The 16102-nt window shown below is 43.5% G+C and overlaps 2 protein-coding genes across 6 annotated transcripts in view; one reads left to right on the top strand and one right to left on the bottom strand.

Moving 5' to 3' along the window:
• LYPD1 (LY6/PLAUR domain containing 1) overlaps positions 1-13989 on the top strand; it is a 41784-nt gene extending 27795 nt beyond the window's left edge. For 3 of the 4 annotated variants that reach the window (XM_019731132.2, XM_019731134.2, XM_019731133.2), the window contains one exon: positions 5164-13989. In XM_019731132.2, coding sequence (XP_019586691.1) covers positions 5164-5399 — 236 coding nt within the window. In that variant the 3' untranslated portion in view covers positions 5400-13989. The remainder of the gene's footprint in view (positions 1-5163) is intronic. The other variant, XR_012497389.1, reaches the window with a different exon arrangement.
• Positions 5770-16102, bottom strand: part of GPR39 (G protein-coupled receptor 39) — a 263994-nt gene continuing 253661 nt past the window's right edge. For both annotated transcript variants that reach the window (XM_074335467.1, XM_074335463.1), the window contains exon 3: positions 5770-6346. In XM_074335467.1, the coding sequence (XP_074191568.1) occupies positions 5850-6346 (497 nt within the window). In that variant the 3' untranslated portion in view covers positions 5770-5849. The remainder of the gene's footprint in view (positions 6347-16102) is intronic.

Below are 16102 nucleotides of genomic sequence, written 5' to 3'. Positions count from 1 at the left end.
TCATGTAAAATGAGTTTGGAAGTGTTTCTTCCTCTTCTACTTTTTTTGGAAGAGTTTGAGAAATATTGGCATTGATTCTTCTTTGAATGTTTGGTAGAATTCACCAGTGAAGACTTCTAGTCCTAGACTTTGTTTGTTGGGAAGTTTGTGATTATTGATTCAATCTCCTTACTAGTAATTGGTGTGCTCAGATTTCCTATTTCTTCATGATTCAATCTGGGAAGGTTGTTTCTAGGAATTTTTCCATTTCTTCTAGTACAATTATTGATGTATAATTGTTCATAATAGTCTTTTCTGACCCTTTGTATTTCTGTGGTATCAGCCGTAAGGCCTCCTCTTCTGTTTTATTATTTTTTGTGTGTGTATGTGAGTCTAACTAAAGGTTTGTCAATTTTGTTTATATTTTCAAAGAACCTGCTCATGGTTTCATTGATCTTTTCCATTTTCTTTTTAGTCTCTATTTCATTTATTTCTGCTATGGTCTTTATTTTCTTCCTTCTACTAACTTTGGACTTTATTTGTTCTTTTTGTAGGTCTTTGAGATGTGATGTTAAATTGTTTATCTGAGATTTTTCTTGTTTCTTGATATAGGCATTTATCACTATGAACATCCTTCTTAGAACTACTTTTGTGCATCCCATAAATTATGGTATATTGTATTTCCATTTTCCTTTGTCTCAAGGTAATTTTTTTCTTTTCTTTGTTGACCCATTGGTTGTTGAGTAGTATGTTATTTAATTTCTACCTATTTGTTAATTTTCCAGTTTTCTTCTTGTAATTGATTTCTAGTTTCATACCACTTAGTCAGAAAAAATGCTAGATATGATTTCAATCTCCTTAAATTTTTTAAGACTTGTTTTGTGTCCTAACATATGATCTATCCTGGAGACTATTCCATGTGCACTTGAGAAAAATGTGCATTCTGTTGCTTTTTGATGGAATTTATATATATTAAGTCCATCTAGTCTAACATAACTTTTAAGGCCAATGCTTCCTTATTGATTTTCTGTCTGGATGATCTATCCATTGAGGTAAGTGGTGTATTAAAGTTCTCTACTATTATTGTATTGCTGTCTATTTCTCCCTATTGATCTGTTAATATTTGCTTTATGTATTTAGCTGCTCCTGTGCTGGGTGCATAAATATTTACAAATGTTATATTCTCTTGCTGGGTTGACCCTTTACCATTATGTAATGATATACAATCTTTGTCTCTTATTACAGTCTTTGTTTTAAAGTCTGTTTTGTCTGATATAAGTATAGCTATTCCAGCTTTCTGTTGGTTTACATTTGCATGGAATAGCTTTTCCCACCCCTCCCCTTCACTTTCAATCTGTATGTGTCCTTACATCTGAAGTGAGTCTCTTGTAGGCAGCATGTAGATAGATGGGTCATATGTTTTTGTTTGTTTCTTTTTGAATCCATTTAGCCACTCTGTCTTTTGATTGGAGAATTTAGTACATTTACATTTAAAGTAATTTTTGATACGCGTGTACCTATTGCCATTTTGTTAATTGTTTTCTGGCTGTTTTGTAGTTCTTCTGTCCCTTTCTTACTCTCTTCCTTTGTAGTTTGAGTTCACTGGTATGCTTAGATTCATTTCTCATTATCTTTTCTGTGTTTTTTTAGCACTTCGAATGTATGTTGCCACGCCTTAGTGGCCTGTAAAGTTTCTGCTGAAAAATTTCCTGATAGTCTCTTGGGGATTCCCTTGTATATAACAAATTGTTTTTCTTTTGTTGCTTTTAAGATTCCCTCCTCGTCTTTAACGTTTAACCTTTAAATTTTGATGTGCCTTAGTATGTGTCTCTTTGGGTTCTTCTTATTTGGAACTCTCTGTGTTTCCTGGATCTGGATATCTGTTTCCTTCCCCAGGTTAGGGAAGTTTTCTGCCTCTTTTTTTCTTTCTTTTCCTTTGGAACTTCTATAATGCAAATGTTTGTCTGTTTGATGTTGTCCTTTAAGCTATCTTCACTTTTTTTTTTTAATATTTTATTGGGGAAGGGGAACAGGACTTTAGTGGGGATTAGTGTATACTGCCAGGATTTTTTCCAAGTCAAATTGTTGCCCTTTCAATCTTAGTTGTGGAGGGTGCAGTTTAGCTCCAGGTCCAGTTGCCATTGTTAGTTGCAGGGGGCACAGCCCACCATCTCTTGCGGGAGTCGAGGTGTCGAACCAGCAACCTTGTGGTTGAGAGCCCACTGGCCCATGTGGGAATCGAACCGGCAGCCTTCAGCATTAGGATCACCGGGCTCCAACCGCCTGAGCTACAGGGCCGGCCCCTATCTTCACTTTTTTTCATTCTTCTTTTTGCTGCTCTGATTGGGTGAGTTTCACTGCCCTGTATCTGAGTTGACTGATCCTTCTGCTTTATCTAGTCTGCTGTATTTTTCAGTTCAGTTATTGTATTCAGTAACTGATTTCTCTTTGGTACTTTCTTACCTTTTCTCTTTGTTGGAACTCTCACTGTATTCATTCATTCTTCTCCCTGGTTCAGTGAGACTTTTTATGATCATTACATTTTTATTTCCCCCTGAAGTTTTATCTTCCTTTGTTTGGATCATATTCCATTGTTTCTTCATTTTGCTTGGCTTTCTGTGTTAGTTTCTTGGAATTAGATGAAATAACCACCTCTCCCTGTCTTGAAGTGTTGGCCTTGTGTAGAAGATAAGTCTTATCATTCAACCCTGCCCTTGCTCTTGGTTGTCTTGCAAAACCTTTGTAATTCTCCGAGCCCCCTGTTTTATTTTTAATAGCTCCCAGTGGTTGAGGATATGCCACCACCAGTCAGTATCTCCAAAGAGAGGATCTCACTTAACATGTAGATTCAGGCTGATTAGAAGCCAGACCCTCAAGCAGCTTAAGGAATGCAAATATATACAGTTCTGTGGGACCACAAGTGTAAGCCCCACTGACCACCGGAGCCAGGTGACCTGGAAGTGTCCCCTGGGTGGCTGATGCAAAAATCAGGGTTCCCCTCACACATTATATAGCCTACCTCATCACTGATCCTTAGCACTACAAAGTTAGGCTTAAAAGTAAATCTCATCCATGTCACTAAGTGAAAATGCCAATTGAAGAACAGCATACAGGATATGGTACCATTAACGAATGTGCATGCACACACATACTTTATTTCCCTGTGGGCACATATGTAAATGTATAGAAACAGGCCTGGAATGAGGCATCCAAAACTGAGAAGATTGCTTACCTCTAAGGAGGACCTGGGATTGGAAGGGGTGTTCAAGGGGCATTTGCATTTATCTGAATGTCTGAAATTTTTTACAGTGAAAAATAAATCCAGTAAATACTTCTGAATTTTTAAAATTCACTTAAAGGAAAAAAGTTTATTGAAGTTAAGCTAGCAAATGACAGTACTTTTAATATTTAAGAATAAAAAGATAGTAAAACTAAATTTCCTAAAATGGGCAATGGATAGAAAGTACAGAGACTATGAGAAATCTATAAATGGGCAATGCCCATTTAAAGTATGTAGCATGCTCCTTAGAAAGTGTAATACGTTCTCTGTCCATGGGCTTTATCTTACCCAGAGCAGCTACCTTCCAAGATTTTCTAATGGTGTTAAAAATATCAATCCTTACAAAAGTGCAGTTATAGAAAAAGAAATGACATAAAATTACATGTTTTTAATTTTTTTTTTTTAATGTACAGCATTTCTTTACCTTCCACTTGGAAGTTTTAGGCAGTTCAATTCTTTACTGTTTTCTCTTGTACCAAAAGTAGCCATTCTCAAAGGGAGAAGAAGGGGGTCCAAAGCAACACTTGCAAATTCACATACCTGCAGGGAGTTAGAGGGAAAGGTACCCTGTCTACTGCTGGAATGTGTCATATCCCTCTTTCCTGCAGGGCAGCAAAGAGGCTAAAGCCATTCACTTCCAGGTGTAATGTTAGTAGTATATTATTTGACCAAAAATAATTGTCAATTATATCTAAAAAAAAAAACAAAAAAAAAAAAACAATCCTGATACAAAACGACCACATACACACACACCAAAAGCTAGCTTCAGTGTAAACCTCCACCCTGCCCCACCCCCCCAAAAAAGAAAGCAAAACCATTTTTGTGGTTTATTGGCTGTCTGCTTTGTTATACAGTAATACAGACTTGACTGCATAGAGGTCAAATCCCAGCTGCTCCACTTTAACTAAACCTCTTTTGCCCTTAGGCACCCCATCTGTAAAATGGGGATTATCATGGGTTTCTTCCTTGTAGGGTTGTTGTAGGTAGTAAATGAGCTAGAACATTATAGCTCTCTGAAGAGTGCCTGGCGTACAGGAAAGCACTTAAATCAGCTCAGCTATTATCATTTGAATTGAGTAAACTTCTAGCTTTAGATAAGCTTAGCTGTTATCATTTTAATTGGGTAAACATCCAGCTTTAAGAAGTCATATGATTACCGTAATTTGATGGCTATGCTGCAATTTGGACGTGACACATGGGCTCTTACGATGGGCCCTCCAGTCTTCTCAGGATGCTCCTTTATGTGCCCACACAGTGTGTAAGTGCTGGCTGTGTGATGCTGACTTTGCAAATGACCATATGTTCTAAGGGTAAACCTTCTTCCCTGAGAATAAGGTTGCCCTGGGCACGTGGCCAGCCAGGCCACCCCCTCACTAAACCCAGTGGACCCCTCAAACCTGGGAAAACTCAAGGCCCCTTCAGTAGGGATCTGATTTATTCCCAGTGGGATTTGGTCTTTATTCAGAAAATTCTAGAATTTAATACATAGTGGAGAGCCATCTCGCTGTGGTCACTTACAAGGTAATAACAGAGATAAAAGATCTAGATGTGCAGCTGGTATTATCTGGCATGATAATTTGAACAACAACAACAAAAAAGTAAAAATCTCTAGTACACAGTATGACTTCTGACTTTAAAAATAAATGAACTTTGGTTTTGACAGCTCTTTATTCGCTGGCATTGCATCTCAAATAGCTTTTGGAATGATTCTGACAAAATTAGAGAAATGATGACTGCCTTCTTTACCACATATCTCCTGTATTTAGTGGGGCTCAGCGAAACGACCAGAAGTACCCCTTTGGCCTACCAAGTGTCTGGGCTGTGAGAGGAGGAAGGAAGGGCTCAGAGGGACCTATCTGTCGGCCAGCACAGGTTAACCCAGCTCCTGTGGGTCTGTGTTGCAGGAATCATGTACCGGAAGTCGTGTGCATCCTCGGCGGCCTGCCTCATTGCCTCAGCGGGGTATCAGTCGTTCTGCTCCCCAGGGAAACTGAACTCAGTGTGCATCAGCTGCTGCAACACCCCTCTGTGCAACGGGCCCCGGCCCAAGAAAAGGAGCAGCTCTGCCTCAGCCCTTCGGCCCGGGCTCCCCACCACCATCCTGCTCCTCAAATTAGCCTTCTTCTTGGTACACTGCTGAAGCTAAAGGAGATGCCAGCGCCTCCTGCATTGTTCTGCCGGCCCTTGCTCCCCCTGACCTCATCCACAAGGTTCTTCTGGGTGTCCTTTGATTCTGGGTAGGGAGTCTGTATTCTCTTTCTTTTTGTTCTTTTGCAAATCATGAAAGATCTCAGTGTAAAACATTTTTGTAAGCTCTGAATAAATTCAGTCTGACTGAATTTTCAGTGTGTATTTAAAGGGAGGGAGGGGGTGGAGCAAAAGTTCCTCCCCTTCTGTAACCAGAGTCATGGGCAGGCTGGCAGAATCAGCCCTTAGATGGCCCCTAAGTGGGCATCTGCCTTTTCAGGGCCCCTAGCTTCCATAGCTGTCCCTGATGGGGGCACAGATTATGTTGTCACTGCTGTGTGAAGGTAATGTTGCTTTTGCCAGGGGAGGGCCAGTTAGCACTCAAGGCTTCCTTACTTGACATTCACACTTCATGCTCCTGAAAACCATTCTCTGCGGCAGAATTGGCTGGCTCCGTCTCCCCCTTGGGCTCTGGTGACTCGAGACTCAATTGCTGGGGCTCAGCCTCGCTCTGAAAAGTGCTTAAGAAAACCTTGTTAGGTCTCCTGGCAGAGGAATTGCGCCTGGAAGCGACGAAGATCAGCGGTCTGCGGGTGGAGCGGGTGCTGTCCGCCGTGGAACCGACAAAGGTGCGCAGGCGCTTCTCGTGGTTGGCATGCTGCAGCGTCAGGCGGCAGCGCAGCACCTGCCCGAACACCGTGCGGAACTGCTGCGACGACACGTTGTACAGGAGCGGGTTGATGACCGAGCTCAGGTAGAAGAAGGTGTCCGAGAAGGGGAGGAGGATCATGTATGCCCGGAAGTAGGACCTCGTCCAGTCGTGCTTGGGCCGGGCCGCAGCCATGATCCTCCGAACCTGGTTAGGCATCCAGCAGACCGCCAGCGTCACCACAATCAGCCCTGAGCAGGCACCGGGGGGAGAGAGGGGAGGCGCACAGCGTGAGTACAACCACCACCACAACAACAACGAAAGAAACATAAAATATTTAGCCCTTCAGTTCTGTGCTTACGGGCCAGGAAATGGTACCCATTTTTCAATGTTGTATTTGACAGCTTCTTTTGCCACTAGCAAAAAAGAATTTAATACTGTTTCCAGGCTGGGGGAGTTAACTGCGTTAAAGACCATTAAATGCTTTAGACAGTTTATTTATACCCGTTGATGCCTGTTAATTTAAAAGATGTTTTCATTGTTGGGTATCCAGAAAGCATTTTATGTAGTCCATTAATCTAGTTTTGTCTTCGTTTTTAAAAAGCAGATGTACACAGTATAGCCATATCAGATGAAACTTGTATTTTAAAGAATGTCCGCATAAGGAAGACTCAATGATATCTTCAAGACAAATGAACTGGCATCCCCTTGGTAACAAAGAAGCATATTTAGGGACACTGATCTTGCATTCAATTTCAAGGGAAACAAAATCAGGACTAGGTTGTCACCGAGAATGTTTTTTGCACATACATTTACTAGGTGTGTATACCTGTAATTATAACGTTCATATCTGCAACAGCACTTCTGTTTCTTTTCAAATGTTTTTAAACAAGAATTATCTAAAAACAATGGAAAACAGAAAACTTCTTTCAAGTTCAGCCAGTAACGTGCGTGTTACCTTTGTGGCACAGAGCTGCAGTGTCAACAGCTCAGAAATGACCAGACCTTAAAGAGACATGACTCAGTGCCCCACCCCCCCAGGTGGATCAGAAGTTGACTGCATGGACATGTTTGCATGCGCACGTATTTGCATCCTCACTTACATAATCATCACTATTTCTATGACCTCTGACAGAAAAATATTCTATTAGACCACGGACAACTGACACCACACGTTCCATGAGTTTATTCTACAGTGACCACCAACCACCCCACTGCCTGGCAAAAAAAAAGGTCAGACATATGCAGTGCATTTGCTGGCTTCTCTAGAGGTGGAGGGAGGGAGCACAGGACACCAGATTGTAAGTTCCATATACAGAGCTGATATTTTAAAGCCGTGTTTTGGATTTTTAGAAATGCTTCATCCTTCCTCTCCTAAATTTGAATAATATTAGGAAAATTCATTCACATTTTCAAACCTCTGATTTTCTAGGACACCACAGGGAAGCGATTGTAGGCAATGATCCGTCCCTGTCTCTGATTGATGGTAAATATTTCCTTAAAAAAAAATGCTCCAGGAAAGACAGCCATGTTTACGCATCCAGGGTTGGCCCTCCTGCATGAACCAGCCTGAGCGTCCCTTGCCTAGTGGCAGAGTGGCCCTAGTTGTGTTCTCTGACGCAGAAATAACCCAGCTCCCCCAGCAACAAATCCTCCACAAATCCCAGCTGTGGGGGCCCTAGGAATTCTGCTCTCTGTTAGTTTCCAAGGGTTTCTCCTGTCCAACCTCAGCCCAAGCTTAAAATATAAATCAATTTGCTTATTTCTTTCCTTTGAGTTTGCTACCCTAAGAACACTCAGTAAATCTAAAAATAAAACAGGCAAAGTTACATACCTATCTGATGAAAAGGCAAAAAAGATCACCTTAAGTCAAGAGTATATTCTGAATCACCTAGTTACAGCTGCTGGATGGGAACAAAAATCAACATTTTTCTGATTAAAAAAAAAAAATACTCGCAGAGGAAATTGAGGGTTTTTTCCACTGCTTTGAGAAGCATGGGCACTTTCAGTCACCTGTGCTATTCCAAGTGTGTCCGTACATTATTTCTCGTTTTTATCTCCTGCAGCTCGGACTGAATGGTTCATCTCATTAATTGTGAAGGAGCTAGGAAGCTCAGCATACCTAGGGAAGCTATATGTCTTCACAAAGTTTGCAATGGTTTCCTCTTCCCTGCCACTGAATTTCAGAGAACAAGGACAACCATCTATCTTCATCTGAGGACTTATTTCCTAGAATATGGAAATTGAACATAGGGTTTAGATGTGTGCTATGCTACATTGAGGGAATTTGTACTTCAGACAGCAAGAATCAATCTAGAAAGGTGATAACCACCTAGTACTTATTGTGGCTTGAACATAGCACAGCTTTTAAAGCCAGCGGAAGAAAGACGAGGAAGGAAAGCAGGGTTGTGGGCAATTGGAAAGAAGTTATAAGATTGCACTTCTTCTGTCCTGTCTTTGTTCCTGCTCAGTGGAGGATCTCTTATTTGCATGACCCTTATACTTCTGTCACCTTCACCCCCTTTGCCTGGCATCAAATATCCTTGACTGACCATCGCATCCAAAGAACCAGAGTTTGGTAAAAGGCAGGACACCAGCATCCCAGGTTTGAGGCAAAGGACCGGGCAGATGAAGAGTGTGGCCTTGTTTGTAGTTTTAGCCAGGAGAGAATTCTTGCTCTGACATTGAAATGAGCTAAAGTAGACAAGTGAGATACCTTAGTCTGAACAAGGAGCAGAACACAGGGGATCAGATCTGAGGTTCTTCAATGATGAGAAAAAAGGGAAATCTTGGCTTTCTTGATGTAGAAGCAAGTGGATATGATACCAAATACAATCTTGGAGAACAAGAGAAACAAGGAGCTGAGGTAGAAATGGACCAGGATTAGGAATCAGACAGGTCTTGAGATTAGAACCAAGAGCAATGCCGAATACTTATTGAGTTTTCCCTTTGTCAGGTTCTGCGCTAAGCTCTCTCCGCTAATGTCTCACTTCTGGGAATAACCTGGTAAGATCAAAATGGTTATCTTCATTTTACAGACGGGGAAGTTGAGTCTCAGAGGTTAGTTGCCCATGTGCTATAATTAGGACACATGCTTGCCTAACTCCAAAATCCATGATATGTATTGTTTTTTCTCAAAGACACAATATTGTTTCTTATATTTTCAGTTTGAAAAATACAGAAAACACAAGACTGTAATGTTGAGCCATAATTCTACCATGTAAAGTGGATGGAAAGCAGCACTGTCCATTAGAAATATAATGTAAGCCACCTGTAATTTTAAAATTTCAAGTAGCCACATTCAAAAAGTCAAAAGGGATCAGGAAATCAGTTTTAATATGTTCTTTAACCCAATATTACTGTTTCACAGGCAGTTTCAACATATAATCAGCCTAATATTATTTATGACATCTTTTTTTTTTTTTCATACTAAGTCTTTGTAACCCAGTGTGGCTTTTACATTTACAGCACATTTCAATTGGGTCCATTCATAGGTGGCTAGTGGCTACAGCAGAGGCTTAAGTTACCCTTCATAGCGCCCCCAAAATCACAAGGCTCCCTATTTCCTCCTGTTTGTTTCCCCAACTGCGCCCTTCCCAGCCACATACCCAGAGAGTCCTGTCAAACCAAGGAAATGTCCATCAAATGTATTTATCATCCTAAGATTCTGACAATGCAACCAACGTTGACCCCAAATCGTATTTTTGAGTGTACATTCTCAGCCTTAGTGTCGAACAGCTTTATCCAGTCTTGTCACACAAAGTCTTCCATATAAGGGGACTACACATTACCTAAAGTCAAAATAATTCTGAAAGCACAAATTTCTGTTTTGTGTCTCTCATTCTAAACCTTGTCTAGTCATGTTGGAATGACACAGATTGTGCCAAGCACCTAGCAGAGCTACTGGAACATACAACCTCCACCTCAACTGGAGGTGGGGAAAATGGCTGGTGTCTTTCCTCCTGTGCTGTGAAAGATCATTTTGTTCTAGGATAATGGAGCGTTGGACATATAGGTACAACCGATGACAAATGGGAGGTGTGTGCCTGTGGGCAATGTAATACAGGTTAGCCTCCGGTAGGGGCAAGGGAGGGCCAAACCATCATCCTTGTAGAATTTGTCATTTTATAAGGACAAGTAATTGCTCATTTTTACATCTGAGAAAGGAGAAGTTCGTTTTTTGAGATGACACATTGTTGAGGATAAATGTCATGTCCAAAGATGTTTTCATTCTGGCTGTTTGCAACTGATGCAGCTCTAGCCCCAGTGACTCTGTATCTGAGATAAAGCTTTAAAGTCTTATTCATGCCTTAATAGAGCATATTAAAGATTTGACTAAATTTACATTTGGCTGCAATCAATTTGGACTTGTATATTACATTTGGAGAAATCTATAATGCTTTGGTCTGTGTGATGTAAGGCGCAGCCCACAGTTAAATAACTTTAGTGGGAACTTGAATGAAGATCAGTGAACAGAACCCAGTCATGTAAAGCAGGTAAACAGTTTTAACTGAATTATTGATAGATCTGTATTGTACTCCAGACAGCCTTGCACTCTGGGTTCAGAAATACCTTCATATTTTATCTGCTTTTCCACATAAAGTACTTCCATTTTTCCTCCCTGATCACGACGATAAAATGACAAGAGCCATTAGGCGATGACACAGATTTATTCTCAGCAGACTGATGTTGTTTGAAAAAACAAAAGTAATGCAGATGTCCCACATCCTGCACTGAAGCCTGACATCGTAGCAGCGTTCCTTGGTTTAGTCTTCAGAAGTGCAGTGAGCTATGTGCCAGGGACACGTTGGCAGGCATACATCTGCCACTGTGCTCTGTTTTCTCCCCTCTAACCTTCAAAATGAAGGGGGCTATGTGTGTGTGCCCCAGATGACATCAGAGAATGGGAGACAGAAGAGAGACCCCCACACACAGAACTCCTTTGTCCTACAAATTATGGAGCTGAGGCAAAGTGATTCACTCAGATCTCACAGGTCAGAGTGGCAGGAGGCCCCCTCTACCCTGCCACACTGGGTTCCACCCTAGATTGACAAACAAGCCTATCATATTTAAATGCAGTTTTGTTTTCTCTTCCAGTTTGAGGCTCAAGTGCTGACCATTCAAGCATGGGATGCAATGAGAGGCAGGACCATCTCAGACCCCAGCTAAGGTCAGCACGACACCCTCTCAAAACACTGTCCAAACTCAGTTTTAGAAACAGGTCCCTCAAGAACAGGCACATGACAAAGCTCTGGGGCACGTATTTCCTACCCCCACCCTTACCCCCCCAAAGGAAGGTGAAGCTCAGCCAAAGGGGAGCTGAAGAATGTTCAGAAAACAAAATATGATTCCAGGTCATGGCCTGGTGAACAAGTCTATAAGGACTCCATCCATCCATCCATCCATCCATCCATCCATCCATCCATCCACTTACCTATCTATCCATCCGTCTATCTTATATAAGCACCTGCTAGGTAAGAATACTTAGCTAGTACTAAGCAGAAAAGATCTGGAAATTTGATCTTTCCCCAAGCAAAGATATTTTGTGTGATTTAAGAAATCCCAAATATTTGTTTCTCTACCTGGTATTGCAGTTCCATTTTACTGAATCACTGAAATCTTGGGAATGTAAAAGGGTTGTTGAGTATGATTTAGGATTACTCTGGTTAGTGTAACCTTTCATACGCTTCCTGCCCCAATATTCTAACTTCTCTCTAACCCTGACCACAGTAAGCAGGAGTTAGACATCCCCCTCCCTCCCACCCAGCCCCCCATTTAAGTTCTCTGCACATTGTTTATTCACTCGGCAAACATTTCTTGATAGGCTGGAGTCTATTCTAGACCTTCTCCTAGGCACTGATGATAAAAAGCTGAGAAGGACGGGGCAGCTGCAGCCTGGTGACCACCTGCAAAGGGCCATGAGAGCAGTGTAGGAAGAGCGTTACGGCAGCAATGAAATGGGCTAGCTGACCTTGACACGGGGAACACTCAGAAAAATTAAAGAAGAGGAAGAGTAAGCCTGGAAAACAGCATGAGCAGGGGATAGAGGATGCAATGTCAGCTTACCTTCTGAGAGCTGCAAGGATCAGTGTAACCAGAACCGAGGGGCGGGGTGGGGAGGAGGAGGTGGGAAAGCAGGACGGTTAGAGAACACTTCATCAGGATTTGTGGACAATAAATTAACTTGCATATAGTAGGGTGACGAACATCTGCTTGTCAACTGACATTTAAATAGCAATTGCCAGTGGAAAGTAAGCATATGGTTAGTTGAATGAAGAGCCATGAAGAGACAGATCCATTCAATAAAAGGTTTTAGCACTTTCTCAATTTATATATTTTGTGCTTGCCAATCTGCTTCTGCCAGCCAGTTAAGACATTGATCTCACTCACTGACTTTGTCCAACACAAGAGCCCAAATCAGCACCACCTTGATTTAGTCTCTTAACATCTAAGACGGTGGTTCCCAAAGCGGGGGTTCCTGGAACAGCAGCCTCAATTGTGAACTTGTTAGAAATGCACATGTTAGGCCCCAACCCAGACCTACTGCACCAGACTCAGGCTGGGGCCTGACAGTCCACCGGTTGGCTGACGCTCACTCAGATCTGAGAACGACTAGGTTCAGAGGAGCACAAACAGGTAGAGCCCAGATCTATGGCCATTTGCAGGGCCTTATTCCGGTCACACGCTTGCTTTTGAAGCATCACGTTCTGAGTGTCCACAGTCTGAGTGGACAGTAACTAAGATCCCCTCCCGCTAGTTCCTCCCCTAGACAAGCACCCCCAGTCCCTCTCAGTCCTGAGCACAGCCCTCCCCCTTGGTCCGGCCTCCCACCTTTCTTCTCCTCTCCTTTGTCTCTCTGCTCCCTTTCTTTTTTCTGTACTTTCATTTCCCCCCTCCACTTCTTTCTTTATGTGTTTCTCCAGGAGGTAAATCAATGGCATCTCTCCTTTCTCTTCTCTCTGTTTTATTCCTTCTTTCTCCCCTCCATCTTTTCCCAAGATCACCAAAAACCAAGCCATATGCAGCCCTTGCCTACATCGCCAGCACACGCCCTCGCCTTTTTGCCACCATTTTCTTGGATGACTTGGAGCAGGTGAATGCACCAGCTGCAGGCAAGTTCCTTAATAACCAACAGGTGGCTTCCTCGGACGTGGTCACCACTCATTGCCAAGTTTGCGAAAGGAAAGCGGAGAGGCTTTTGGGAGCAACACAGGATGTGAGGGACATGGGTGTTGGCCGTGCCCTGGACATACCCCCACTGAGAGCCAGCTCCGTACCCCGTATCCACTGGCCCTGACAGGGCTTGCCTGGACACCTTGTGGTCACTTTCCCAGGGACCCATCAGCTTAGTGACCTTCATTTCAACCGATCTGCATTTTTGCCCTCTTTCCTACTGAGATATGTTCTATAGGAGAAGACAGAAGAGCTGTTGGGATTTGGTCTTCAGAGAAGGGCGCAGGCCACAGCTTTAAAATGATGTAAAGGCCACAGATGGCTGCCTCTGTCCAAGAAAACAGATGGTTTGATGTCCTGTCCTGGCCCCAGCTATTTGATGGAACCCAGGAAAGGCCTCTGTCCCCAGTGTGGCTCCAGCCACCACATGGAGGTCAGACACCCAGATTCCAAATGACTTGCAATTTGCTGAGCAAGCATTCCATCCATCTCACTCTGCTCTACAAGCTTCAGTACAAGGAAAAAAACTAAATCGCTACAGTAACAGATATATATTTCTAAAAACGCCCTCCTGTCTGGGAGTTATAGGACAGCCACTTGCACTCAAAATAAGCAGCACTTAGGGTCGTCATTGTGGTTTAGTGCCTCTGCTCCTTAATGAATGCATGGTAAATGATCAACTGGAACCCATTAAATAAATATTTTTCTATGTGGATCTGAATTGTATGCTGTGTGGCTTTCTATGCAAACAGTCTGTTCTAAATCTACTGCTAGTAAAGTCCCCATATGTGGTGTAGCTGTGAAAGCCCAGAGCTCTTTCTCAGGTGAAGCCAAATGCTTCTGCCCTTGGGACACACAGCCCAGGAGTGAGTGATGGTCATGAGGGCCATGACACCCTCTATACCTGCCTGGGAAGCTGCAGACCGTGGGAATGTGGGGCCATCCCCTGCCGTGGATCAACTCAGACCACCCCAGCATTGGCCATGCCACTTGTAAACACTGACTAATACTAAAAGTCTGCAGTTTCTAAAAGCACGTAGTTCCCTGCAAGTGGTAGAGAAGTAAAAGCCCAAGATGTCAGCACTGAAAAGCTGAAAAAACCTCAGAGGTGAGTCTACTGGGGGAGCCAGCAGAATCCCCAGAGAAGTGGGACAAGGTGCCCAAATCCACACAGCCCTGGAGTCCAGGCATCGGGCCTCCCAGCCTGTTGGTGCCTGCACGGGTCACAAGCTCTGCTCAGTGCCCCGTGGAACCAGGCAGCCCTTGGATGAAGCATCACTCAGCCAAGCGCACATAGCAGAGGCAGCACATGGGACTCTATCCCACACCTTCCTGGTGTCCACAAGGCTATAACAAGTTCTCTAGGATGAGTTCACCAGCACCTTTGACTCCTGCCCCTGTCATCATAACACCACAGTGTAAACTAGACCATAGATTCCACGAGGTCAGGACTCTCCATCATCACTGTTGTGTTCTCAGCACATAACAGGAAATCTTTACATAGCAACTGCTCAATAAATGTTAGTGGGAAGGAGGGAGGAGGGTGTTGGAGGTCCCAGATGAGGGACTTGGCAGGAGGGCATTTAACACTCCTGCATTTATCTAATGTACACAGAATCGATTTGAAGCCAGCTTCCCTGTCCAGAGGAGTCAGTACCAGCCCTGATGCAGGGCTAGTGCCTGGATCTTTTCCATCCTCCATCCTGAGGGGAAGACAAGCAGAGAGTGGGAAATGAAAGAAGGGATCACCTCATTCAAGCAAGAAACAGAACCCCCAGGCCAAAGAAACGCAAGAAGCCCCAAGACCAAGAGGTCCGGACAGGGGATAAGGAGTCTTAGGTTCTGAAAGTGCCTTGGGAGGCCAGCAGCTTTGCTCTCCCACCCCTCTGTGCTACTCCAAGCCCTGAGTTCTCTGTACTGAAAACTCATTTCTTTTCCTGTGTATTCCCAAGATGGCCGCATGAGGTACAAATAGCATACAGAGGAGGGTCACTGGATAAGACAGGGTATAGAAAAGCCACATTTACCAAAAAGATATGTTGGAAGACATTGTCCCCAAATAATTCACCCCAGGGGCTGTCACACGGAGTGTCATGCGGGGTCTCAACTCCTCCTGCTCGCATAAGAACACAGGATATGGTGAGGCCAAAAAGGAACACCCATGGAGCCATAGCTAGAGGAGTCATATCACTATATTCTCGCTGGCGGCTGGGTTGGAGACACAGGGAGCAAACATCCGCCAGTACCCCAAGGGGTCTTCCTGCACCCCCGTCTCGCTGGCGGCCAGGCGAGACACACGAAGCAGAAAGTAGGAGCCACAAGATCCAAAATACGCCACCAGCTTCTCTGCCAACCAACCCCACTTGCTAACTGCAATCCGCCATCCACTTTTCTGACTGCCAACCAACCAACTAACCAACGCAGTCACGGCAGTTATATCAGTGGCTAATTGGCTAACTGGTTACAGCTGATGGCCATCTACTACCTGAGCCAGCACCTTTCCATGAGCGGCCGAGAGCCTGGAAACTGCTCTCTGGGACTCTGTCCCCACAGGAGATACAGTGTAAATCACGGTGCCTATGAAGATGCTTACTCGTCTTTGTCAGAGAAGCTGTGGGCCAAGACCCAAAGCATAAGGGTTGGAGTCTGCAGCTCAAGAGGGAAACTTAGAGAAAAATAAAGGAAAGCACATAGAAGAGTATCTGGTAAAGGGGGTGGGAGACCATGTATATATTGTATGCTGTGTGGCCTCCGAAAAATGAAATCTCATAATTAGAAACCTAAATTTCTACCTGAGAAAATTTGGGGAGAGTAGAACATAACTATGGCCAGAT

Source organism: Rhinolophus sinicus, linkage group LG01 (genome assembly GCF_036562045.2).
Source record: "Rhinolophus sinicus isolate RSC01 linkage group LG01, ASM3656204v1, whole genome shotgun sequence".
NCBI classification, from domain to species: Eukaryota; Metazoa; Chordata; class Mammalia; order Chiroptera; family Rhinolophidae; genus Rhinolophus; species Rhinolophus sinicus.
Note: the sequence above shows the minus strand (reverse complement) of the source record. Positions and strands in the feature narration are given on the sequence as shown.